This window comes from Lithobates pipiens, unplaced genomic scaffold (assembly GCF_037356315.1).
Source record: "Lithobates pipiens isolate NorthernLeopardFrog02 unplaced genomic scaffold, aLitPip1_a1.2 Scaffold_22, whole genome shotgun sequence".
Classification (NCBI taxonomy): Eukaryota; Metazoa; Chordata; class Amphibia; order Anura; family Ranidae; genus Lithobates; species Lithobates pipiens.
The window spans coordinates 81,843,294-81,870,986 of NW_027507784.1; the positions used below are offsets into that span (position 1 = coordinate 81,843,294).

The 27,693-nt window shown below is 44.0% G+C and overlaps 1 protein-coding gene across 1 annotated transcript in view; it reads left to right on the forward strand.

Moving 5' to 3' along the window:
- The window catches only part of CHPF (chondroitin polymerizing factor), a 58,376-nt gene that overhangs the window by 15,574 nt on the left and 15,109 nt on the right, over positions 1-27,693 (forward strand). The window contains exon 2 of the mRNA XM_077447801.1: positions 21,904-22,468. Coding sequence (XP_077303927.1) covers positions 21,904-22,468 — 565 coding nt within the window. The remainder of the gene's footprint in view (positions 1-21,903; positions 22,469-27,693) is intronic.

Sequence of the window (27,693 nt, forward strand, 5' to 3'; positions counted from 1 at the left end):
CTGCTTCAGTATACCACAGTACATGTTGGCTAGTTTTAGCAGCGATTTACTGCTGTTTATATGTTTATAGCGATGCTTTTCGGCCTCTATGGGATGTTTTAAGCTCAAAGAAGGGGTTAAAAAAAAAGCCTGTGGTGCAGTATTTCCGAAGCACCTTTCCGGCTTTTGGAAGCGCTCCTATTCATTTCAGTGGAGGAGCGCTGTATACACTGCTCCCCCACCACCCCAAAGATGCTGCTTGCAGGACCCTTTTGTTTTTGTTTCCCTTATCCTGCAACTGCACTGCCCCAGTGTGAAAGCACTCGGACTTTTACACTGGGGCTGCAGGGGAGGCAGTTTTCAGTCCCTTTTTACAGGCACTCTTTGTAGCGCTAAAGCACCTGAAAAACACCCCAGTGTGAAAGCGGTCTTACTAGAGCTGAGGGTGGGGTGTACCAAGATGGCCATGGTGGAACATCACTTCTGTTAGACCCCTTTCACACTGGCGGTGTAACAAAATATTCGGCAACCCATCGCAGTTTGCTATGGCAGTAACTTTCTGTCGCCGCCATCTTGCTTCACCTCCACACTCATCCACAGTAAGGATACACTGAGAAGGGGGAAAACAGATATGTTGTTACACCCACTGGAGATTTGCATTTTACACTATTTATTTTTGTTTTTATTTTATTTTTGTTTTTATTTTATTTTTGTTTTTATTTTATTTTTGTTTTTATTTTATTTTTTCTGCATGTAGCCCCACAGCGCAGTGGTGTGAACTGGGTTGATCTTGAATCGGGCTTTTTCCCTCCCCATATCTTGTATTAGGACTATGGAATAAGCACAGCTGCCTAATGCATCTAATGCACTTAATGTGAACAGGTTCTCCATACACGTTGGCACAAGTCAAAGGAGTTCTGCCTATCCTTGTCTTATGCCGCATACACATGGTCGGAATTTCAGCCAGCAAAAGACCGATGAGAGCTTTTCGTTGGAAAATGCGACCGTGTGTATGCTCCATCGGAGTTTTGCTGGCCAAATTTACGCCAGCAAAAGATTGAAAGCATGTTCTCAATTTTTCCGACAGAAAACGTTTTTTATCAGAAATTCTATTCGCGTGTATGCAACTCAGACGCGCAAAAACTCACGCATGCTCAGATTCAACTACGAGACGGAAGCTGTTGGCTGCTGGCTATTGAACTTCCTTTTTCTAGTCCCGCGTTCTTGACGGTCGGAATTTGGTGTGATCGTGTGTATGAAAGACAACTTAAGCGAAATCCCGTCGGGCAAACCATCAGAGCTTTTTCCGACCAAAATTCCGATTGTGTGTACATGGCATGACTGTAACAAAAAGCTGCATGGATTTGGGAGCTCTGCACATTAGATGGCGATTGCCAAAGTTGAAGTTTCATATAAATACTTGTCTGCAGACAGAAGTAGGACGTGCTCCGCACAATTGTTCACAATGAGGGCTGTTTGCAGCTGTCATCAATTTGGGTTTCTCTACATACAGCTGAACACATTTACTGCACTCTGCAGAATAAAGATCTCGCCTTCCTGAAGAATTATACACTGAAGATTCAGTGGGGGCTCTGAAAAGTGCTGGGCAGAGATGGCTACTTTGACTGCTATCCAGGGCTCAAAGATATCCCTTCACTTCCTGCCCTGCTGACATTTTAAGGAAGAGCTCCAGGTGGAAAGCAAAAGAAAATCTAAAATTTTGGGTTGTCCACAGAAAAGTAATAGAGGAAATCTTCCAGTGGGGACACTGGTTCTGGCAATCTGGGGGGCCCCCAAGACATTCCCTTAATTTGCAGGGATTTCCTCACTTCCTGGTTTGCTATAGGACAGGAAGTGAAGAGAAATCTCTACAATGGGACACAGATGGCAAAAATAAACCTTTTTACAGGGGGTTATAACCCTCCCTTACTCTATCCAAAATGAGTTTTTTGCCTATAGTTATAATTTAATGTAATTACACTTACCTGTCCAGGGATCCAACTATGTTCTCATCCAAGTTGATTCTTCAATCTGCTTTGGGTCCAGGTGCTCTGGGATTGCATTGCAGGATCCTGGTGCGGTATATGTACCTTGTCCCCAGGATTCTGTGACATCCCCCTGCGGTGTCTGCAGGCTCTGTCCTCCGCCCGAAGCCTCTCTGTGCTGGGCTCCGTTCCCTGCGAGCGTCGCAACGCACAGGGACAGAGCCTGGCTGCAAATTTAAAAATCATAATACATACATCACTATGTGATGTTATTTCACATCCCTTTCGACCCTAGTGCTCTGTCCGTCCAATGCCATATGTGTGTGTGTGTGTGTGTGTGTGTGTGTGTGTGTGTGTGTGTATGTATGTGTGTATGTGTGTATATATATATATATATATATATATATATATATATATATATATATATATATATATATATATATAAATTAGTTGCAGCCCTAAAAGCAACGCAAAAAATATCAAGAAAGGCGTAAACACTTTTGGGGCTGAAGTGGTTAATTTTCATTTTTGAGCCAGGTAAGACCAATCACCAAAAAGGTGGGCAAACCTTCCGGTGGGAGGGACGCCTGCCGCCGCTTCTAAAAGTGATCCAATGGCTAATTCGGCCGCTGGGATCACTTTTATTGGAAACCGCAGCGGCTGCAGGAAATGTACTGGGTTGTGGCGTCTAGCTGCAGCCTTAATCTCCATATTAAACTGCAATAATCATGAGGTATTTCCCCAGTTAGGCGGCCGGTGAGTGGTGTTCAGTATGATGAATGCCGCCATACTCTGGTAACACTCTTGTGTGTTGGATACATCCGCTCGGCTTCCTATAGCTCTCCATCACTCTCCCTTTCTGAGCCTCTGACATATTTATTTGTCCAGCCAGTGGCTTGCACTTCAGGAAACCATTTGTGAATGAAACATTTCCTTGTATCGTGTATACAGGGGGTCCTGCGTTTTTAACTCCTACGAGGCGGACACGTGCCCCTGAGATTTTCCAGTGGTGATGGAGAGACCCCCGCATGGAGCCGAGTCAGTGTGAAGTCTGTTTTCCTGTCACTGGGGGCCTCTTTATTGGAGTTCTGAGCCCAGGATGAAGATGGTGCTCATTAGGTTTAATGATTTCCTGTTGAAGACTCCTCTGTGTACAGCGAGAGGCCGAGACGTCCGTCTGTGAGCAGGAGGTGGCGGGATTTTGTGTCACGTTGCATTAACTTGTACAGGAGTGTTCGGTCACAGTGCAAGGATCATGTGTCCTCTACTTCCATCTTTATTCAGTCTGACTTCTAATTGGCTGCCAGGAACATCTACACTTTTCTCTTCCCTATGGAATTCCCCAAGCGGTAAAGTGCATGTCCAGCCAAAATTATTATTAATAATAATATATATATATATATATATATATATATATATATATATATACAATATATATAGCATGGGTTTTATTGATATCCTGGCTCCGTCCTTTTATTTATTTTTTATAGCGAATTCCCCATTTCCAGTCCCACTGACAATGATTTCATCAGATAGGATCTTCTCCTGTACTTAAAGCAGAGGTCCACCCTAAAATAAAAAATTACATTAATATTCTCAAAAAAAATAAACTTTCTTTTGCTTACCAGAAACCCCTGTTGCTAGGCAGTCTTCCTAATCTGCCTCTTCCGCTGCGCTGTTGCTTCACTTCCTCCTCTTCGGTGAGCTGCCCCATTTTTGTCTTCTGGGACCTGAGTGTGTTGCAGAAATCAACAGGACCATTCACAAAGCAATGCGTGACTCACGCATGCGCAGTAGGAAACGGGCAGTGAAGCCGCAAGGCTCCACTGCCTGTTTCGCTTCGTTAAGATGGCGGCACCCGATCCGATGGATGGATCGGCCTCAGGAGGGGGGCGACATTGCGGGCTGCCTGGACAAGTGTCCTTATTAAAAGTCAGCAGCTACAGTGTTTGTAGCTGCTGATTTTATTTTTTATTTTTTCTATCGCAGCTGAGCTTCTCACAATGTGCATTAGGCTCTGTCTGTCCAGCTTCATCTATCCCTTTCCTCCCCAGCCTTACTATCCCTGGCCTACCTTTTTTATTCATTTGGATTTCAGTTCTTTCAATCATGGAATCTCAGCATCACCTATGGGACACTATTAGGGAGCGGTGTATGTAAATTCAGCCTTCCTAGGAACATGCATTCTAGACCAGTGGAGGCTGGCCTTTTGGCCCTTGCAGAACCCCCCCCCCCCCCCCCCCCATTCTGTAATGCACTCCTTTACACAGACATATCATTGGATCTTGCCTCCTTATGCAGCCATGTGCTCAAGCTCCGTGTTCCCTCCCACAGTCTGATCAGCGCTGCCATTGGAAGTCACTTCCAGCTGCTCTCTGCACTACTCTGTGTGCCTCCCTCTGAGTTCACAGGAGACGGTGTTCTGTCAAATACTCCAACTGCCACTTCCGGTTTATTTAAACCACCAGTAGTTGGAGATTTTGACGAATTGCTGTTTGGACACAACATCGCCAACGGGATACAGTCCTGTTCAGGAAGAGATGGGTGTTTTGTGTGATGCTGTGAAGGAGCATCTTGCTTGTCTAGGGCAGTGGTTCTCAACCCCAGTCCTCAAGTACCTCGAACAGGCCATGTCTTCAGGTTTTCTTTTACTTTGCACAGCTGCTTTTAACCACTTCAATACCTGCCCATAGCAATATGAGGTCCACGGATGGGATCTCCCATTCTGGGTGGACATCATATGACGTCCTCAGCTTCGCGCGGGCATAGGGGGCACGGTGCCACAGAGGAGCCGATGAGTGTGCCTGGCGGTTACAATAGCTCGTGACAGAGCAAGAACATCAATCCATGTTCTGTGAGTGGAGAGGAGAAAGATCGTGTGTTCCCCCGGTCAGTCCCCCCCACAGTTGGAATCACTCTCTAGGTAATGCACTTAACCCCTTGATCGTCCCCTAGTGTTAACTCCTTCCCTGCCAGTGACATTTATATGGTAATCAGTACATATTTATAGCAGTGATCGCCGTATAAATCGGTGTTCCCAAAATAGGGTTAAAAGTGTCCAATCTGTCCGACGCAAAGTCGCAGATCACCGCCATTACTAGCAAAAAAAAAGCCATAAATCGCTAACCTACAAAATAGATGCTATAACTTTTGCGCAAACCAATCAATATACGCTTATTGCGTTTTTTTTTTTTTAACAAAAATATGTAGAATAATATATCTGCCTAAATTTGAGTAATAATAAAAAAAAAAAAAAAATGGGATATTTATTCTAGCAAAAAATATTTATTTTATTTTATTTTCAAAAATTGTTACCTCCTCCTTTTTTGCGCTAGAAAAAAAGATAACCACCGAGGTGATCAAATGCCACCAAAAGAAATCTATTTGTGTGACAAAAAAAAAAATTATATATTTCATTTGGGAACAGTGTTGCATGACCGCGCAATTGTCATTCAAAATGTTACAGCGATGAAAACTGGCCTGGGCAGGAAGGGGGTAAAAGTGCCTGGTATTGAAGTGGTTAAATCCATATCAATGACAAGGTATTGATGAGAGCTATTTTATCGAAATGAAGTTCCGAAAACCTGGTCTGTCGGGGGTTCTTGAGGTCTGAGGTTGTCAACCACTGGTCTAGGGCATTTGATCTGCCCAGACATTGGCATACTTTACTGGTGCAACCTAAATCCTGGGTCATGCCACAATTTTAGAAGCCAATCCATTCATCAAGGCAACCAGGGAACACGTCTTTTCAGAAGAGATTTTTCTGTGAGATTCCTTGTGGCTGCCATGAGCTGCACCTCTTAATTCCACTTTTTATAGAGTAGGCCAGTGATGGTGAACCTTGGCACCCCAGATGTTTTGGAGCTACATTTCCCATGATGCTCTGGCACTCTGCAGTGTAGTGGAGCATCATGGGAAATGTAGTTCCAAAACATCTGGGGTGCCAAGGCTCTCCATCACTGGACTAGGCCCTGTCCGAGGTTCTCATTCACAGGTATAGTGCAAAGTCTGTTGTAGAAGTTTTACAACTTCCCCATAGAATTTTTTGTTTTTGTTTTTTGTACAGCAGCTTTCATTGTCTAATGTTAATACTCAGACTTGTATTAATGTGTTTTTGAGGCTTCCCGACACATGTAATTCATCATCTTGGAAGCTCTGAGGACTGACTCACTCATTAGCAGATGCTTTCTCAATCCACTGATGATCATGGTGGACAAGCTGCTAGTCAGGGGTTCACATATAAGTGAGAACATCTGTACAGTGCTGGGTAAAGTAATTCCAGGAACCGTCTCTGCTGCTGGATTTCTGCTTATTGTGTTGACACTATAGGGGGCTTTACAGGAAGTTTTAAAGTGTGTGTGTGTGTGTGTATATATATATATATATATATATATATATATTCTAACACACACACCGAAAGAGAGAGTGGGACTCTCAGGTCTTGAAAAGTGAACAAATAACTGTTTTATTTTGTGCGTTCACCTTACAAGACCTGTGAGTGACGCTCTTTTGGATTATATGCACGATTAATCGTCAAGAATTATTATTATTATTATATATTTTTTTTTTTTTTTTTTTTTTTTTTAATTTAAAAATTGTGAAGGGAAAAATTTTGAAGAAAAAAATTCCCTTCACAATGTTTAAAATTTAAAATGCTTAAAAAATGTTTTTAGTCCTTCTTTTTATTGACAGCAGTGAAAGGACGGAGCTGTGAACTTGAGCTCCAGGATCGCCTACCTGGAAAACTTTAGAAGGCGGTGTACAGTTCTGCTTGATGTCACCCACCCTAAACTGGAAGTTGGGTTGACTCATTCTTTAAATTACAATTTCTACAGTCCCCTGGTCTGTATTTTAGGATCTATTTTTTTTTTATTCCTGGTTTTTTTTTATTCAGCAGATGATATAAATAGCTCATTCCACAGGCGGCTTTCTCATTTGGAAAACGTGGCCGGTTTCAGAACAACTTGAAGAAGCCGGTATTTAGGAGAAGAAAGTTCAGTAATCATTATTTTATAACCTCTTGAGGAGGAATTGTGCAGAAGGATGTGAAGAGCTTCTCCTTGTAACAAGGGGGGCCGCTCGCTCTTCCCGCCCGCTGACGGAAAGCCACCACTTAGCCGGTCAGTTAATGAGCACCTTGTCACAATTCCAATTGTATAACCAGCATTTTTCGGAGTATGCGAGGGCACGGCTACTTGGCAGCTATAATTTTTTTTTTTTTTTTTTTTTTTTTTTTTTTAAGGTGACCCAATGATTAGGGGAAAAAAAGTTTTGATAGAATGATTGTGTGGGGGTGTTTTTTTGTTTGTTTCGTTCATTCCAGATACCTGTATTATACATCATGCCGCTTCCGGGCATAGTTAGCTGCAGAGAACACCCCTCTAACACAACGGGGACCAGTGAAGTAGGGAACCGGGCAGTGAAGTCGCAACGCTTCACTTCCTGATTCCCTGATAGAGGATGGTGGCAGGGGCAGCCGAGAGACGAGCAATTGCTCATCATCTGCTGCCAACATTGCGGGCACCCTGGATAGGTAAGTGTCCATTTATTAAAAGTCAGCAGCTGCAGTATTTGTAGCTGCTGGCTTTTATTTTTATTTTTTTATGGTGGAGCTCTGCTTTAAAGTAAAAAAACCTTCTGTCACTCAGCAGCCCCCGTTTTTTTTTATACTTGCCAGAGCCTTGTGTTTCCCACAGAGGGAACGAGCACACCAGCTCCGGCTGGAGTCTCCTGTCCTGATTGGATAGATTGATAGCAGCGCAGCCATTGGCTCCCACTGCTGCTAATCAAATCCAATGACGTGGGGATCGGGCCGAGTCCTACTTTCGGTGTCGGTAGACGCAGAAGGAAGACACGGAAGCAAGCCCGCACGGGTGTCCCAAAGGAGAGCGTTTCTCCGGCGAGGCAATTGAGAAAAGGAGGTGCCAGGAGCGCCACTGAGGGACCAACTGCACAGAGGAGGTAGGTATGACATTTTAAATAAAACCCTGAACCTTTACAGCCCCTTTAACTAAACAAGTTGACGTTGGTGTGTGTGTGTGGTATGGCTATGCAGTAGGCGGAGCAAATAAGCAAATATGGCTGCCCCATGTAAAATATAATTTACAAATGTTCTACATTGAGGGTTGTGTGGTGTTGTGTCTTTGTGTCCCTTTTTATTTAATTTTTTTACGTGTTTGGGTAATACCAAATGGGGGGGGGGGGGGAGAAATGCCATGCGTTTCCTTGTAAGGCAAGAGGTTGGTGCCGCCAAATACAGTTGGCCACATTCTGCAGATTGTGTTGTAGTTACTGATTATGACCATTTGATCACAGGAGATTGAACTCTCCTTTTGAATGTGTGAAATGTTTGGTTACATTCTACTTCAGTGAAACCAACCCCACTGTGTACATATTGCTCTGCACACAATAGAGGAGTGAACACACACCGAGACCATTCACAATATAAACCTAAGCAACTGATAAGAAATGTGATGGCGTTCCACGGTGTACACACACTGAATTGGAGTAGAAGTTCAGGATCGCATATATGTGATGCAGGGACCAGTGCGATTCCCACATCGCATGTCACCTGTCGGCGGTTCACACTGACTGCAAACCACTGCGGGTGTCAATGCAAAGTTAATAACACCCCCCTCCCCGATGGATTCGCACCCATGTGATCAGATTCCAGTGCGGACCAAAAAAATGATCCTGTACCATTTTGGTGCGAATGCGTTGCAAACTCATATTCTGTATTTTTAATGTTATTTTCGTTCAACCCAGCGAGCTGAGCAAAAAAAGAAACCGTTTTCTGTACTAACTATGCGACGTTAGGGCAATCTCCCCTGGTATACTATTGTATTCTGATAGGTGGACTGCTCCACCCCAATAGGCTGGCGGTGCTGATCAGACGGCTTCTGTCGGGCAGGCTAATGTACTCACAGGGCGCCTGGTTCCTGTTGAACTGGCTAATATTTGGCCCATGTGTATCGGCTTGGACACACACAGCCCAGATCAGAAATGTGCCTGCACTGGTGCTTCCTCAGCACACAGCTTGCTATGGCAGAATGGACAGTGCCAGCAAGGGCAGCAGAGGAAGTAAGGGAGCATTCTGGGCAGTACCATTGCATAGAGCAGGCAATTATAACGTGTGTGTGTGTGTGTGTGTGTGTGTGTTGGTGTGTTTTATTTTTATTTTTTTTGGACTGCCTTTTCAACCACTTTTTAGCTTTTATAAAATCGTCTGAGCTGTACTGTACTGTTTAAGTGGGCAATGGCTTTCACTGACTTTCAATTCTCTAGTTTGCTCTCTTTTGGTCTGTTTTTTAAATATACAGTTGAAGGGGTTTTGTCATCTGCTTAGGAAGTGCATACAAATGCCTGTTTATCCTGCCAGAAATCCAGTGTCACTCTAGGACAGGATATCGAAAGGTGAAAAATAAAACCTGGTAAAAGAAAATGAATGCAGCCTCCATATCAAAAGGCCTGTAAGCTGCAGTATATGCTCTTCTTCTTCTTTTTTTTTTTTTTTTTTTTTTTTTTTTTTTTTTTTGGATTTAGCTACACTTGAAAGATTTGGACATGGCTGCCGTCATCGGCTCTGCATCGCTGCCAGGAGCCTGCATGGGTATCACCCCGAGGGGGGTTCGGGTGCACTGTATGCCACCCCGGCTGGAGTACCAGCTGCTATTGGAGGTAACTGATATACATGGAATTGCTGGGCGAGGGCAGAGAATGCAAAAAAGTAGTATATGTGGCCTTCTACACTTTAATCAATGCAAATGACATTAAAGCTATTAGTTATATAAGAACTTCAAAAAGGCTACGGAGGCCCCTTTTAAGTTCAGAACCGCTACAAATCAAACACCTGATTCTGTTGCACCGGCATATATAAATCATAAAAATAAGAGTACCTCTCCCTAATCCTGTTCTGTACAGACTGAAAGCAGACGAGCCCCGGGTGAAATTGCCTCCTTTTGATCTTTGCTTTTAATAGCTTATTGTTAAAGTCTGCCCTGGGCGCTCCAGGTACGCGGCCTCTAACCTACCATCATGTGTGCAGCTTGTAGAACAGACAGGACGACGCATAGTAAATCATTGCAAACTATTACACCGACTCCCTCAGAAGATTTAATTTTTTTAAGTTGACCTGGAAAAGGTGATAATTCAGTAATGGCAGCCCGACAACAAGGCTCTGTAAACTGTCTGCTCATACATGACTTCTTTTTTTTTTTTTTTTTTTTTTTTCTGTGAAGGCCTCATGTACACGGCTTCTGGTAAACGGACGTTCAGAGGCAGTTGGATGCTTCTTTTTTTTCCCAGCTGCCCCTGAACTCATCCAATGTTATCTTATGTGTACATACACAGGTTTGTTTTAATGTCACTTTTAGGCAGTTGCGTTTTAGAGGCCTTTTTTGGAAACCAAAAAAATTTGTTCAGATGCCGAGTTTAGAGGCATTTCAAGCGCCAAACGCTTCTAAACACAAATTAATCGCGGGTAACTCGCATTTAGCTGCATTTAGTTTACAGGAGTTTTTCATTTTTTTGGCTATTTAGAGAAAAAACATCTTCTTCTTTTTTTTTTTTTTTTTTTTTTTTTTTTTTACGCTTCTAAATAGACATTTTAAATGTGGGTTACTATCTGTTACTATCTGTCAAGTTAAATAGTTCAGGAGAGGTTGTAAAAACATCCCATGTACATTAAGCCTTAAGGACCAGAAGGATTTGCCCTCTTAATGACCAGGTCATTTTTTTGCAATACGACACTGCATCGGTTTAACTGGCAATTGGGCGGTCGTGTGACATACCCAAAAAAAATTGACATAATTTTTTTTTTCTTTGTTTTTTTCCCAACAAATACAGCTTTCTTTTGGTGATATTTGATCACCTCTGCAAATTTTTTTTTTTTTTTTAATTTTTTTTTTTTTATTTATACTATTAATGGTGACAATCAGCAATTTTTAGTGGTACTGCATGCAACATTGTGGCGGACAGATCGGACACTTTTGACACATATTTTTTTTAGGACCAGTGAGATTTATACAGCGATGAGCCCTAAAAAAAATATGCACTGATTACTGTGTAAATGTCACTGGCAGGGAAGGGGTTAACACTAGGGAGTGATCAAGGGGTTAACTGTTCCCTGCTAGGGGATTCTAAGGCCCCTTTCACACTGGGTGAGCCTGTGGTAAAACACTTTACCGCAGGCACTATTCAGTGCTTTTACCCCCCCCCCCCCCCCCCCCGGTGCTGGTGATAGACATGCTGCCCCATTGATTTCAATGGGCAGGAGAGGGCTTTTTTTTTTTTTTTTTTTTAGCATGCTGCCGGTGCACCTCTCCAGTGTGGGGGCTTTCACATTGTAGACACAACAGCAGCTCTTTTTAAGGCACTTTGCAGGTGCCATTTTTAGTGCGGTAGTGCCTGCAAAGCGCCCCAGTGTGAAAGGGGTTTAACTGTAGGGGCGGATGTGATTTACTAGAGAAGCCAGATCGCGCGTCTACCCCGTGCGCCTGTTTTGCCTCTTAAAGTAGCCAATGTGCAATGGCAGCGGCGGCTGCTGCTTGGCAAGTGGTTAGAGACACTGGAATTGATTTGCTAAAACTGTAGTGCAAAATTTGTATGTATGATATATATATATATATATATATATATATATATATATATATATATATATATATATATATATATATATATATATATATATATATATATATATATATATATATAAATCTCTCTTCGCTATCTGTGGGCACTAACCAGGTTTTATCTTTATAAGATTCCGTGTGTAGTTCATGCTGTATTGTACGGGTCTTGAATAAAGAAATTGCTAAGTTTGACAGCATGGTGCCCACAAGGTTTAGTTGTATGAATAGGTAAAATGGGGGGGTTGTAACCTATTTTGTACATTTCAGCAATGCATGCAATTTAAAAAGAAAAACAAGTCTTTAGCTATAAATTTTTAATATGATTTCTGTTTAAAATGATTGCATGCACACATACAGTATATATAAGACGTTGTAGAAAGACTGATTTCTTTAAAAAGAAGAAAAAGATTAGAGAACCCTGCGGGGCCCTTACCGCTGTCTTTCGCAGGCAGCACTAATGACGTATTGTGATCTAGTTGGGCCTATAATCATAGGAACAATGACGATCATATTGTCAGATGTGACCTTTTTATATGGAGCCCTTAAGCACTTTGTTCCATCTATAAATAACTTTCGCTGTGTCATTGAGTACATGACAAGTGGCCAACCATGCCTGGAGCTGGGCAGAACGAGGAGCTGGCAATGGCAGCTAGAGGACCCAGCATCAGATATACTTTTTTTTTTTTTTTTTTTTTCTTGTTTAAAATCATCTTGTGTAAGTCCTGGTGTCGGTAGCCTAGAGATGGTGCATCTTGGTGCCTGTGCAGTGTTGGTCTGATCACTGGGGAATAGGAGACTGATGACATTCTCTTAAAGGGGTTGTAAAGCTCCGTTTTTTTATTTTCTAAATGGGTTCCTTTAAGCTAGTGTATTGTTGGTTCACTTTTTTTCCTTCGCTTTCCCTTCTAAATGTGTTTTTTTTTTTCTTTGTCTGAATTTCTCACTTCCTGTTTCTCCTCAGTAAACTTCACACCATCATCCGAGCGGTGTTTAGTCAGCCAGAACAGCTTACTGAGGAGGAACAGGAAGTGAGAAATTCAGACAAAGAAAAAACATTTAGAAGGGAAATCGAAGGAAAAAGTAAGTGAACCAACAATGCACTAGCTTAAAGGAACTTATTTAGAAAATAAAAAAACAACCTTTACAACCCCTTTTAACCTTGACAAAGTCACTTGATTGGAGTTCAAGGGTGGCTTTTTAATGATTGGAAAAAAAAATAAAAAATTGTATCATTTGTGTATATCGCGATGTGTCGGATTTGAGTTGTACAGTCATGGAATGCCTGTTGTAAAGAGTTGCGGTACGGTTGTACTGGTCCAATTAAAGAAATTGTTTTCGTTGTCTTTTTAAAAGAGTGCATTCAGATTTGGTAGGATCGGAGTGTACACCGGGATCGGTGCTACGGCACGGTTCTGCCAACACACACCCGCAGCCAATGCGTTCGGGCTGAGTAAGCCCTCAGAAGGGGGATTGTGGACGTGTATAATGTTGATAATGGACAGCTATGACTGTCGGTGGATCTGTACTTCACGTCTATATTTAGAGGCGCAGGGTCCTCTACAAGCAGGTGATTGTTCTGCAGGGGGGAGGGGGGGCCTTATGGCGGATGCCTGTCCATTCCCCTCCCGCTCTCCGGAGTGCGCTCTGCAGCTTGGCTTCTACTCCAACTGAAAGACACTATTTACAGCCAAGACAGAACGCAGATGTCAGAGCCGGCCTTGGGAAGTGATAAAAGGAAAGTAACGAAACACAAACTGTTATTGTTAGGCCTTGCTCCTTTATGTTGGTAGACTTCTCAGGCCTTCCAGCTTCATGGATACCTGTGCTGAAATCAAGCATGTCATACCAGCAGCCGCGGTTAGAAGTATATATCTTACACCCGTGTCTTCTGAGCTCAAAAGTAACACACTAATCACTTGATAATACCCGACATTCAGCCGGTTCATACAGAAGTGGGTGACTTGCTGTGCACATAAACCCAACAATAGTTTGAGCCTTAGTTTTACCGTTGCCCTCCCCTTCCCGATTGTCCACCTGAATGTTACCATTATGGGCAGACAGTGTTTAACGCATGCAGTGGCAATTTTAAAGGATTTTTTCAGGAAAAAAAAAAAAAAAATATGAAAAGATGAGGTACTATACAAAACTACAACCCCCTCCCCCTGGGTCACCGATGTCACCATGCCCCTATGGGTGATGAGCTGTTGATGCCCACAGTGATTTTCTGATTGCTCAACAAAGCACAGATTATCAATCTGATCCTTCCTGGAGGCCTTGCAAAAAGAAGAGGAAGAAATGTGGTGATTTCATATTCTGTGGGCTGATCCCTCCTGCAGTGCTATTGTAACACAAATGCCTCCTGGCTGCTATCACCGCTGGCAGTAATTGCATGAAAAAAATCTGACAGGATGTTTCTACTAAAATCGGTCGACTCCTTGATGAGATTTAATCCATCTATGGCCAGCTTAAAGCCAAGTACACATGGGCCGAATGTTGGGTGGCATCCGCTGGTTCTAATAGAAAAAAAAAACGTCCAACATTCGGCCCAGCCGGCTTCTGTCGAAAGGGGCATGAACGAAAAAGGTCTGCTGATCGTCATCCAATCTGCGCTCTCCAGCAATGAATGAGAGCGCTGACCGGAGTGTTCTGACGGGAGGAACACAATAGCTCAGTGGGTGAGATCGCTGTACTAACATTGGATAGTTAGTACAGCGGCTCCACCCAGCCTGGTGTCTGTGGCAGCTGTGTTGAACGTGGGGAAAAAAAACAGGATTAGTGTGTATCCAGACTTAAAGGGGTTGCAAAGGCTTGTGTTTTTTCACCTTAATGGATCCTATGCATTAAGGTGAAAAAACACCTTGCAGTCACTGTCCCCCTAGCACCCCCCCGTTTTACTTACTTGAGCCCCGAATTTCCATTTACGTTCCTGGCTCTTGAATGGATAGATTGATAGCAGCGCAGCCATTGGCTCCTGCTGCTGTCAATCAAATCCAATGACACAGGGGCCGAGTCCTGCATTTGGCCTCTATGGACGCTGAACTCAGGAGCGCCCCCTCAAGGTAACACCCCCGGGAGAGTGCTTCTCAAAGGGGGGGTTATCTAATGCAGAGAGGAGCCGCAAGAGCCGCCGAGGGACCCCAGAAATGGATGTGCAGGGCCACTCTGTGCAAAAGGAATTGCACAGTGGAGGTAAGTATGACATGTTTGTGGTTTTAAAAAAAAAATAAAATAAAAGATCCTTTAGTATCATTTTAACTCAACTTGACTTGCATAGTTTGGCAGTGCCAAGATTGGAGTCAGAGGGTAAATGCCCAGTGTACATGTGTCCTTACAACTAGCACTGTCAAACCTACATTTATTTTATGCATTTAGAGGTCGCATCTAAATACCGGTACATATAAATTCATGTAATTTCTTTTTTTTTTTTTCTTTAATCGTACTATTCATACCTGTTTTAGTTTAGTTTTACCCGTGTTTTAGGTGCGGTCGATTTTTAGCTGCTAAAATAGAAAATCCTGTGTCCAGCATCCTATTAAAGACTCTAAAATGCATAGAAATGTATATTTTTGGCTAAAAGCGGGAACACCTAATGAGGGGAAAAAAGTGACGCGGAGACACAAGTTTACTTCCCCCCCCCAAATAACATGTGTATTTAGAAAAGCCAAATCCTTGCAAATGGGTCCAAGGAATGCCACCAAACAAGATCTACTTTTAGAAAGAAATTGCATTTTTCTTTACTCTTCTTGCACTTTACATAATTGGCTTCTCTGGTTTAGCAGCTGGGCCTGAGGAAGCTGCTTAATCTGGTTTTGCCGTGTCTCCTGGAATAAGCAGCTTTCTCCAGCTTCTACTTGTGTAGCGTTGGGGGTTGGCCATCATCTAGAAGGCAGCAGGCCCGGGCTGTTGGTATTCAGTATTGCATTTTACTTTTTAAAATGTATTTTAAGCATCGAATTCCCCGGTCTTCCGCCAGCAGCGGAGCGGGCGATGGATGGTGATGGCGTTTGTTATCAAAGCCTCCCGGATTGCAGCTTTCTTGGCTTGTGGAAAATGCCATCGCATGTGATGGCTCACTGGCATTTGGAAAGGGAAATTCCATATTTCACAAATCCATTATTCTGCTGAATTAACAATGCCCAGGAATTCTTGCCAACTTCCTTGGTGCATTCTGAAGACTGGCATTGGTGCAATCCTCCCGGATTAGTGAACTGAACGGAAAGGATCATTTGAATGTGCAACATTTCTATTTCATATCCTTGTGTGTACGTCAACAAATGTCCTGTGAAGTCTAACCGGCAGGAATTAACTTCTCCAAATTATTATGAAGGTTTTGGCGTGGTTTTTATAAATATTACATAGCTAAAGTAGAACTGTACTCCTTGTCTTCAACGTCAACAGGCTTTCTGGAACTGATGAACAGAACTGAAATGCTTCCCTTTTTCTGGGAGAAAATTCTGCTCTAGTATCCTGCCAGTGCCATACACATGTCTGAAAGACTTAAAGGATAAGGTCACTTTAAAAAAATAAATGCACATCTTTTTGCAAGGTTATAAAAATGTGCATTTATTCTTTATACTAGGGGCCTGCAAAAGAATGCACCCGCAGTCAGTAGATCGCGGGTGCAATGCAGGACTCTTGCAGACTGTGTGAGCTGTCTGCTCAAACCTCATACGGGTAATCAGTTGCACACTGACGGGAAGTATCAATCTACCTAGAGTGCTCAACAGCACCCTGGTAGTGCATTGAGAACTACAGGCCGATGGCCACAAAAGCTGTTGGTGCTTGTAGTTTCCTCAGTCACAGAACTCGGGTTCTGTGCTTTTAAAAAAAAATTGTGACGGCTAGATTGGGGAGAAGATTCCTCCATACCCCTCGACCCCACCCCCTTTCACGGTCATTGCAGGCAGTGAATCAGGGTGACGGTGAAGTAGTGAGAACATGTTCTGCCCTAAAACGGATATAACCTGTTTCAAACGTGAACTTATACTTTAACCACTTGCTTACTGGGCACTTAAACCCCCCCTCCTGCCCAGACCAATTTTCAGCTTTCAGCGCTAATGCACTTTGACAATTGCGCAGTCATACAACACTACCCAAATTCAATTTTTATCTCCCCCCCCCCCCCCCACGAATAGAGCGTTCTTTTTTGTGTGATATTGGGATTTTTATTTTTTGCTAAACAAAAAAAGATGGAAAGTTTTGGAAGAAGATGCCTATGGCTTAAAACCTGGTCAGGCGACGCTGCCTCAAAGTTGCACCTATGTGGCCTTCCCTTAACAGGTGATCATCTTTTTGGCCCAGGTCTGCAAGAGGCGCTGGAAGGCACGGCCGATAGGAAAAAGGCATTTCCAGAGAATAAGTAAAAGCCGTGTGTGTGTGTGTGTGTGTGTGTGTGTGTGTGTGTGTGTGTGTGTGTGTGTGTTTTGGGTTTTTTTTTTCGTAGCCAAAGTAGGCAGCAAGGTCCTAGAGAAAAGGACAATAGGCCCAAAAAAACATTGGACAGGGCAGAGGTAGAGGGGGTGTCTTGTTTAACCTTCCTCAACAAGCCACAGTGACTCGTGTCTCCCAGTGGGAGGAAGATTGAGGGCTTTTCTCCCACAGACTGGGCAGCAGTCACCTAGTGACCAATGGGTACAGGCTGGAATTTTCTTGCCACCGGAGTGATTTTTGGTCGCCTCCCCAAGATCAGGTAAAAAAAGCGAGGGCCCTAGGTCTCCAAATTGGACACTTGTTAGATCAAAAGTTCCTGATCCCGGTTCCCCAGTCGGATCATGGCAGGATTGGTTATCCGTTGAATGAACCGAAGGCATACTGATTGGGGACATCTGGTGAGTGGCCATTCTGCTTGGTGACGGTGGCACAGTTTTGGTTCTTTTAGTTGACACAAGTGGACTTTTGATTAGAAGATGAACGGTGATTAAGACGGCACAGTTGGAGCAATCGAATTAAAATATCGCACAATAAGGACGCTATATTTATTGCAATTATAAATTAATGTCTTGTGTATATATTTTGGACAATATGGGGATACAGTGATTATTTAGTGAATATAAGTATTATTAAGCATACTCTATTGAGAAGGGGGTAGTATAAATAGTGAGTGGGAGGCGCAATCCCCTAAAGGTGTGTGTGTGTGTGTATGTATATATGTATATATGTGTATATATATATATATATATATATATATATATATATATATATATATATATATATATATATATATATATATATATATATACCGTATATACTCGAGTATAAGCCGAGATTTTCAGCCTCTTTTTTGAGGCTGAAAGTGCCCCCCTCGGCTTATACTCGAGTCATCGCTGTCTGCCCGCTCGATCAGCGTGTCGAGCAGACAGACAGCGGCCATTCTATTCAAAAGCCGCGCCTCCGGCTCCGCCTTCGCCTGTGATAGGCGGAACACTGAATTTCCCAGCAGCCTGTGTTCCGCCTATCACGGACATCGTATCATCCTCGTACTACGGACGAGGATGATACGACGTCTGTGATAGGCGGAACACAGGCTGCTGGGAAATTCAGTGTTCCGCCTATCACAGGCGAAGGCGGCGGCGCAGCTTTTGAACTTTACAATGGCCGCCGACGAAGAGGGCACGGGACGGAGGCAAGGCAAGGCAAGGCACGGCACGGCACGGGACGGGACGGGGGCAAGGCAAGGCACGACACGGGACGGATGCAAGGAGGCAAGGCACGGCACGGGACGGAGGCAAGGAGGCAAGGCACGGGACGGAGGCTCGGGACAAAGGTAGGCTGGACACACACACACACACACACACACACACACGGATGGAGACACACACAGGGATGGATGGATGGATGGATGGATGGAGACACACACACACAGGGATGGATGGATGGATGGAGACACACACACACAGGGATGGATGGATGGATGGATGGAGACACACACACACAGGGATGGATGGATGGATGGACACACACACACAGGGATGGATGGACGGACACACAGGGATGGATGGACGGACACACAGGGATGGACGGACACACAGGGATGGACGGACACACAGGGATGGACGGACACACACACAGGGATGGACAGGCATGTCTCACCCTCGGCTTATACACGAGTCAATAAGTTTGCCAGTTTTTTTGGGGGTAAATTGGGGGCCTCGGCTTATATTCGGGTCGGCCTATACTCGAGTATATACGGTATATATATATATATATACACATTACACACACACACATCATTCACTTACCCTGGTTTTTCTGGGGGGGGGGACTAAGACTGGGATTGCTGCGGACCCTCAAGCACAGTAAGGGGAAGGTTGAGCGCCGGTACAACTTGGTATTTTTGACAATATTGCTACAGTTGCGAACGTCAACAAACAGGGAGGTATGAGTCGGCTACTTCAATCTATCGCCCAGGAGATTTTATCATGGGCAGGAGGGAATCTAGCCTCAATTACAGCAGTGCACCTGAAGGGGACACAACTGTCTGGCAGACTATCTCAGCCGCTACTGGATATGTCGAAACAATTGGTCCCTTCATACCGAAATCTTTTTGGGTCTCGCCAACAGACGGGGATGTCCCAAAGCAGACCTGTTTGCAGTTCAGAGCAATCGCAAGACAGAAGTTCTTTTCTCTGAACCCAGCAAAGTGATCATTGGTGATCGATGCTCCGGTGACTCCGTGGCCATTTTCGCCTTCCCGCCGATCAGGCTAATTCCTAGTTTCTTCTAGCAGAAACAGATCTTATCCTAATAGCCCCTTTCTAGCCCAAGAGGCCATGGTTTTCCCTGTTACAGACGCTGGTCTCAGAGCCTCCACTGAGTCTTCCAAAGAAAGAAGACTAATTATCGCAGGGTCCAGTGTCTCACCCACAGGTTTCCTTAAGCTTGATGGCCTGGTATCTGAAGAAAAGATACTAAGAACCCAGCGGTTCTCTGACCAAGTAGTCAAGACCCTGGTAAATTGCAGAAAACCAGTCACTAGAGCCATCTATTCCAAGGTTTGGAAGAAATGTAACTTGTGGTTATCTGAAAATCCAACATTAACTCATGATGTTCCTTTTTTTTTTGGAATTATTTCAAGAGGATGTCGACAAAGGTCTTTCCGTTCAGGCGGCAGCTATCAGTGTGTTTTTCTCCAATTTTCTCTGGGAAAATCCCACTATAGCTAGATTCTTCAAATCAATTTCTAGGTCCAGGCCAGTAGTGGTTAGAAGTTGTTCAACCTGGGACCTGTCCCTAGTGCTTCAAACTCTGGTAGAATCCCCTTTTGAGCCCCTAGAGGATATTTTAGTTAGGTTACTTGCATTTTAAAAACAATTTTTCTTGTGGCAATTGCCTCAGCTCGAAGGGTAAGTGGGTTACAGGCCCCATCAGTGAGAGAGCCTTTCCTCACAATTTTTGAGGATCGGGTTCTTTTGAAAACTGATCCAAGAGTTCTGCCTAAAGTGGCCAGTACGTTCCACAGATGCCAGGACATGGAGCTGCCAACTTTTGTAGTTAGCCAAAGGGCGACCAAGTAAGAGAATTTTGTTTTTTAGATGTGCGAAGAGTTCTTCTCGTCTACCTTGAGGTCACCAAGACCTTTAGAAAAAGGGATGCCTTGTTTGTCCTCTTTTTCAGGAGCACACAAGGGAAAGCATGCATCTAAAGCCTCCATGGTTAGATAGCTTGCAAAATTTAGGAAGTTCCTTCCGCCTTTTTGTCACTGTGCACTCAAGAGGCTTGTCTGCGTCTTGGGCTGAGAGGTCTGGAGCCTCACCGGAACAAATTAGCAGGGCTGCCACATGGTCCAGTTTAACCTTCATATTAAACATTATCTCCTGGATCTCCTATTTGTTCAGGGCCAGGCATTTGGTTGTAGGGTCCTTCAGGCAGTTGTTCCTCCCTAGACTGGTAAGTTCTGGCTCATCGTCTCATGGGCTGTCCTGGAAGATGCTTGGAGAAAAGCTAGCTGAGTTAGATTTACCGGTAACTCCTTTTCTGAGAGTCTTCCGGGACAGCCGGATTCACACCCGTTTTTGTCTTTAAATTATGTGCATTATGCATATGTTTTACAGGGATGTCCTATGGTTCTTGAATGCTGACATGGGGCCTTTTTATCTAGTGGGGGTAAACGTGTTTCTTGTCCTGGTAGGAGGAGCCCTAGGTCTCATGGGCTGTCCTGGAAGACTCTCAGAAAAGGAGTTGGTGGTAAGGCTAACTCAGCTTTTTGGGGTTCCAAGTAATTTTCTAGCAAAAAAAATATTTTATCTTGTGAACACCAAATCTCAGAAAGAGGCCCAGTCCTTATGTGGTTGAGTCATATTGGGGTGTGTGTGCGTGCGTGTGCGCGTGTTTTTGTATTTTTTTTTTTTTTTTTACGTGAAACGTGTTTAAAGGGGTAAAAATATTAATAAACCAAACAAAAAAAAAAAAAGTTTTAATAGTTTTATAAAGGGGTAAAAATCAGCAGGAAAATTTAACGGAGGAGAATAAGGAGTTAATAAGGCTGATTAGAGTAAATCAAGGGTTTAAACAGGTTTTTATTAAATTGTTCCTTTCTTGACCAGGTTGCTTTAAACTGACTTCATTTGCAGAGCAAAGTCTATCCCTTTTTTTTTGATCTGTAAATGAATAAACAGGACAGATAAAACAAGACATAATGGTTTTTCTTCATCCTTACAGCTGAGCAATGTTGTTGATAGACATGGCTGTTTTTCTCTTTGACAGCTGTGAGCAGAGAAACTGTTCCTGGACTTTTTACATGAATTGTGGAGATGCTAGATTACGATTGTTTGGGGGGGGGTGGGGAAGAGAGAGAATAGATCACAATCTTAATGCTTAAATGTGCAGCTCTAGTATACACCATACCTGGCCAATGTCCTGGAAGCTGGAAATCGCTGAAGTAGACACCACTACTCCAGTAATCCCCACTGGCTTTCATGCAGTCTGTTTTATATCTGGTTTGGGCCCCCATACCAGTATTGGTTGAAACCATCTCTTCCTTGGACACATTTTGTTGACTGTTTTTGTCTTCTTTGTAGTGTCCCTTTTTGTCCTTTTTGTATTTACCCAGTGCAAACGGTTAACTTTTATACTGATCTGCGATTGTTTTATAGATGCCTATGAAGTCACCTTTTGAGGGGTGTGTGTGTGTGGTTGGTTGGGGTGTGTTTTTTTTTTTGTTTTTTTTTTTTGTAACGCAAGCTCACCTTTCATTATCATTTTATTCCCTTTTTTTTTTTATAGTCCTTGCACTCATCTAAGTTGCTTGAAGTTGACCTGCGATCCAGTTTCCTTGAAGTCTTACATTTTCGCTTTTGTTTTTCTCGTTGCAGATCCCGTTATATAAGCACAGAACTTGGAATTAGAGATCGGCTATTTGTTGGGGTCCTAACCTCCAAGACCACACTGAACACCCTGGCAGTCGCTGTAAATCGGACACTTGGCCACAGGTTGGAGAAACTGGTGTACTTCACAGGTATGCGAGGCCGGAAACTGCCCCATGGGATGACCGTGGTGACTCATGGGGATGACCGACCCATCTGGAACATGTACCAAACAATGAAGCATCTTCTGGATCACCATATTCAGGAGTATGATTGGTTCTACCTGGTACAGGATGACACGTACACCGAGGCCCACAGAATCTCCCGTCTGGCCGCTCACCTCAGCATAGACTCTGATCTGTACCTGGGTCGACCAGAGGAGTTCATTGGAGGAGACACTGAAGGACGATACTGCTATGGCGGGTTTGGTTACTTGCTGTCTCGAAGTCTCCTAAAGAAGCTACAGCCCCACCTTGAGAGCTGCCGCAACGATATCCTGAGTGCCAGGCCTGACGAGTGGCTGGGACGGTGCATCATTGACTATACCCATGTCAACTGCGTGGAGGAACACGAGGTAAGAGAAGCGGCACAAATACACAGTACGGCTTAATATAGGAGGAGTTCTACTTTGTGTGAATGTGCTTTATCGTTCCTAAGACCTCCTAAATGGACAAGTCAACTTCACGTTGCTTATATTTTATGTACACATATTCCCGGTTATGATAAATACAGCAAACAAGAGTCTGAGTATTTTAACTTCAAGCAAATACACTGAATGTATTGCAGCTTACCAGTCTTACAATGTGGTGGCTGCATTCATTGTAATGAGAGCTCATGCGCAAGGGCATATGAAATGATGGCAACTGGTATCCATGATCTTGTTCAAAGAATCCTATGTTTTTAAATAAAAAAAAAAAAAACTTACAAAAATATTTGAGCAGGGTTTACATGTGTACAGTGTAAATGGCTTTCTGTTATTAGGATGTAGGCTTCTGCCTAGCATCCTTTTTGTTGTTTGGCTTGGTTTATGAAGGATTCCATTAGCGTCCATCTGTGGTTAGGATGCAGGTGGCTTTCTGCTGCCTTGCTTCCCTCTGTTGCTAGGACCCAGGTGGCTTTCTGCTGCCTAGCATCCTGTTGCTAGGACCCAGGTGGCTTTCTGCTGCCTAGCATCCTGTTGCTAGGACCCAGGTGGCTTTCTGCTGCCTAGCATCCTGTTGCTAGGACCCAGGTGGCTTTCTGCTGCCTAGCATCCTGTTGCTAGGACCCAGGTGGCTTTCTGCTGCCTAGCATCCTGTTGCTAGGACCCAGGTGGCTTTCTGCTGCCTAGCATCCTGTTGCTAGGACCCAGGTGGCTTTCTGCTGCCTAGCATCCTGTTGCTAGGACCCAGGTGGCTTTCTGCTGCCTAGAATCCTGTTGCTAGGACCCAGGTTACTTTCTGCTGCCTAGCATCCTGTTGCTAGGACCCAGGTGGCTTTCTGCTGCCTAGCATACTGTTGCTAGGACCCAGGTGGCTTTCTTCTGCCTAGTGTTTTTCTGTTGCTAGGGTGTAGGTGGCTTTCTGCTGCCTAGTGTCATCCCATTCCTAGGCCGCAGGTAGCTTCTGCCGCTTGGCATTTGGTGATTAGGATGCAGCAGGGTGGATTTGATTTTAAATAGTCGATTTAAATCGCTAGTATAATGGATTGAGTTTAGGGCTGCAACAATTATTTTCATAATCGATTAATCGGCCGATTATTTTTTCGATTAATCGGATAAAAAAAACTGAAAAAGGGTGTGTGTGTGTGTGTGTGTGTGTGTGTGTGTGTGTGTGTGTGTGTGTGTGTGTGTGTGTGTGTGTGTGTGTGTGTGTGTGTGTGTGTGTGTGTGTGTGTGTGTGTGTGTGTGTGTGTGTGTATGTATATAGAGAGATAGAGATATACATCGCTATCTAATATCTCTCTGTTTATTACATACACACATGTGGTTCCCCCCCCCAGTATAGATGACACATTCCTCCCCTCTCACATGGTGTCACTGCCCCACCTCCTCTCAGTGCTCCCCTCCCTCCCCCCCCCCCCCCCCCCCCCCCTCCGGTGTCTCGGGTTTTCTCACCCCTTCATAGTGACAGCGGCTCCTCCTCGGTGTGCCGGGGTGGTCCGGGGCAGAGTCTCAGTCCGGACCCGCCACACGTGACCCGGCTGACTCCTCCAAATGGAGCGAAGGGCACCCCGAAGACGGGAGATGGATGCGCGCATGTGCAGAGCACAACCTCCAATCACGGCAGCGCTGGAAAGCGGCCCAGCGAGGGCTTAACGCTCCTGCACTCTGCGGCGGGTCTATCGGAAGGCTGCTGGGTAGAGGGGGGAGGAGGAGCCGAAAGCGGCACAGACGTTAGCTGGGTGGAGAATGCAAGCAGGTGTAGCTGCGTGGTCATGGATGTGGTGCATGCATAGGACACGGGAGGATACACAGGATTCTAACGGACTGGCAGGGGGGGAAGGTGCAGACTAGGGGTGCAACGGATCAAAAAACTCACGGATCGGATCGTTCCTTGCATCAGAGTCACGGATCGGATCAATTTTTCGGATCAGCAAAAAACACTATCCCCACCCCCCACAGCCACATTGTTTGTTTATATAAAAGGTATAACACTATCTTCCCCCCCCCAATAAAATGCAGCTTATTACAAGCATAAAAACATAGTCAGCATATCGCTGATGATTTGCGCCAAGCTCACCACCGATCAAAGTTCCTCCAAACAGACCGCCGTGATGAGTCCCGGGATGCCTATTGGCGCAAATCGTCAGTGATATGCTATGTTTTTATGCTTGTCATAAGCTGCATTTTATTTGGGGGGGGGGGGGGGGGGAAGAGAGAGAGAGAGATAGTGTTGTACCTTTTTATTTAAATCAACAATGTGGCTGTGCCAAGCAAGTGGAAAGGCATAGATAGGATTAGATAATTAACTACTATCTAATAGATAGTAGTTTAGTTATTGGGTTAGATTAGGTAATAAATGTAGTGGTACCTGCATAAAGTTTTGAATGAGGGCAGGCAAGGCATCCAGCGTGACCCCTCCAGAATTCCTTTACTTGGGGGGGGCTGACACAGGCTGAACGCCGCGCTTGGGGTGATGTCAGCGCGCAGCTCGCCAGCTCCGGAGCTAGGCCAAAGCGGCCCGCTCCGCGAAACGCATGGTGCGGACCAACTAATCGATAATGAAAATCGTTGACAGCAATTTTCATTATCTATTATTATCGATAATATCGATTAATCGTTTCAGCCCTAATTGAGTTAAACTGTTTTTTAAATGATCATTTTTACAGAACAACTGTCCTCTCTGTCCTCCAGCGGCTCCTCCTCTCACCCGCTGTTGATTCGCCAACAGTCCCATTCACTTTAATGGGACAGCTGCTGATAGTCCCATTCACTTTAATGGGACAGCTGCTGATGCGGCAGTGACACAATAAGGTAAGGAATGTGGCAGCAGCACGCGAGTGGATGCCCGCTAACAGGCACTGCCATGATGAGTCTGAAATGACAGGTGCCCTTTAAATGTAAGGACTCATTCTTGTTGGTAGTTAGAATCTTTTGATGTTGGCAAATAAAATTTAAGGTTTCCTATTTAGAATAAAAAGCTGTCAGGTTAGTAAATATTCCCAAACTGGGTCTTTTACAGCCGCATGCCATTTTGCTCAATCAATTGACTTTGAACATAGAGCTTTTATTGGATCCCTAGGTAAACTTGATTATGAAAAGTTCAGTTTAGCTGTGCAGTTAATGGGTTAATCTTGACCAAGGTACTGTTGGATGGGGTCTCAGCATGTTCCTCAGTCTAACAGACAGTATGTGTAAGTATAGGTACGTGTGCTCCTGTGTGTATGCAGAAGAGGAGTCGTGCTGTTCTCAGGTCCTGCGGCCTCCCAACCGCTCCTATATAAGGCCAGCTTTGTATACTCTACTGATGGGCTGCAGTTACGGTGCGGGAACAACGTGATCTGGCATGGCCAGGACTGAATCCAAATGGCTTGATGTAGACTAAATAGAGCACAGAAACGTTTAAAATAATATATACACGTGTTTGTTTGTTTTTTTTGTTTTTTTCGTTTTTTTTTTTTTTTTTTTTAGCTTACAGTTTAAATGGCGGTCTATTTGCTATAGGCAGCAGCACCACTATTGCTCCAGTTTCTGTCAGTCAGTTGTCAGCTGATTGGCTGCTCTTGCACAGAAAAATTGATGGTATGTGCAGTTGCTGTTGATTTGCAGAGGGCCATTGCTGGAACTCCCTGTTCTCTCCTTTCTTGTCCCTCCTCCGTTTATTTACCCACTTGGGTACCAGCCGTATATATACCCCTTCATTAAATACACTTTGCAGGTTTCAGTGCTGTCATAGTTTGACTGATGATCACTCAGTCATGCAACATAACATGTACCTAAATCAAGTTGATATAATTACTTTTTTTTTTTTTTTTTTTTTTTTTTTTTTAATAAGAGAACGAACGAGCACGCTAAGTCTACTTTTCAAAAACGGATATATTTTTCCCCCCTCTACTGTCACTACAATTTTATTTGCGGTTTTATACACAGTTTAAGAGAATTTTTTTTTTAAATTATGAAATGAAGAATCCTGCTGGTGTTGAGGGGGTTAAAACAGAGGGAATGTGAATGGGTAATAAAAAAGAGACCTGTACATGCGACTAATGTTGTTTAATGTACATTTTATATATACGGTAGATGTATGGAATTTTTTATTTTTTTGCTGCATAAATTGATGGTGCTATAGAAGTACTTCAAATAAATACAGGAGAGGAGTGAAGTAAAAAATGGCAAACCCAGTCAGTTAAAACCCCCGTTGTGATTCAGCTGCCTATGACCCCTTGAGTCATTAATTCTTATTCATAAATACTACTTCCTCCCTCCATTGGGAAGGGGAGGGCTCTCGGATATAAGCACATGGAGTGTTTACATTTGTGATTGCTGATGGGATTTGTAGTTTCAAAACAGCTGGAGAGCCAAGGTTCCCTACCCCTGTGTAACTGGTCATCACAGCGATCACAAGGTACCGAGCTACTTAGATTGGCTCTGAACACTTTGCCCTGTGATCTGAGCCATCTCACAAATGCTCAGGTCATAGCCAATCACAGGAGCGCTGGCTGCTGTGGATGTTTTTCTGAAGTGCCATTTAAAAACAGCAGTAGTGAAGTGGAAGTCCATGCAAAAACTAAAATCCCTGCATTTATAGCCACCAACATTCTAACACTAACCCCTCTAGCCCTGAAAAACAAAAATCAGTATACATACCTTTTCTACATGCGATCCGACCCCCATCTCGATCGCTGGCTGTGTAATGGGAAGCATTGACAGACAGACATGTGGCCTACACAGCGAAGCCGCGGCTAACAGCTCGGCGTAGGATCAGAGCTTCCACTGCTGTAGATCAGGTCGGATCACTTGTAGAAAAGGTACGTATATTGATTTTGTTTTCTTTTTAGGCCTAGATGAGTTGATGTTAGAATGTTGGTGGCTATAGATGCAGGGATTTTTAGTTTTTGCATTGACTTCCACTTTAAGCTTGTAGACAACATAGGATGATCAGATAGGTGTAACAGCCCCCCGCCATTGGCTGAGAGAGATGGTTGGCGGCTGGTTTTCCAGCAGCTGAATGTCGGCCAGTTTTTATTAAACCGGCCGATGTCCAAAATTCAGCCCATGTGTACAGGACTTTTGCCTGAAAATTAAAAACAAATGCAGCCACAACTTCTGAGAACCTTTTCAGCAACTACAGAAAATACCCATTGTGCTGAGAAATGCTTTTG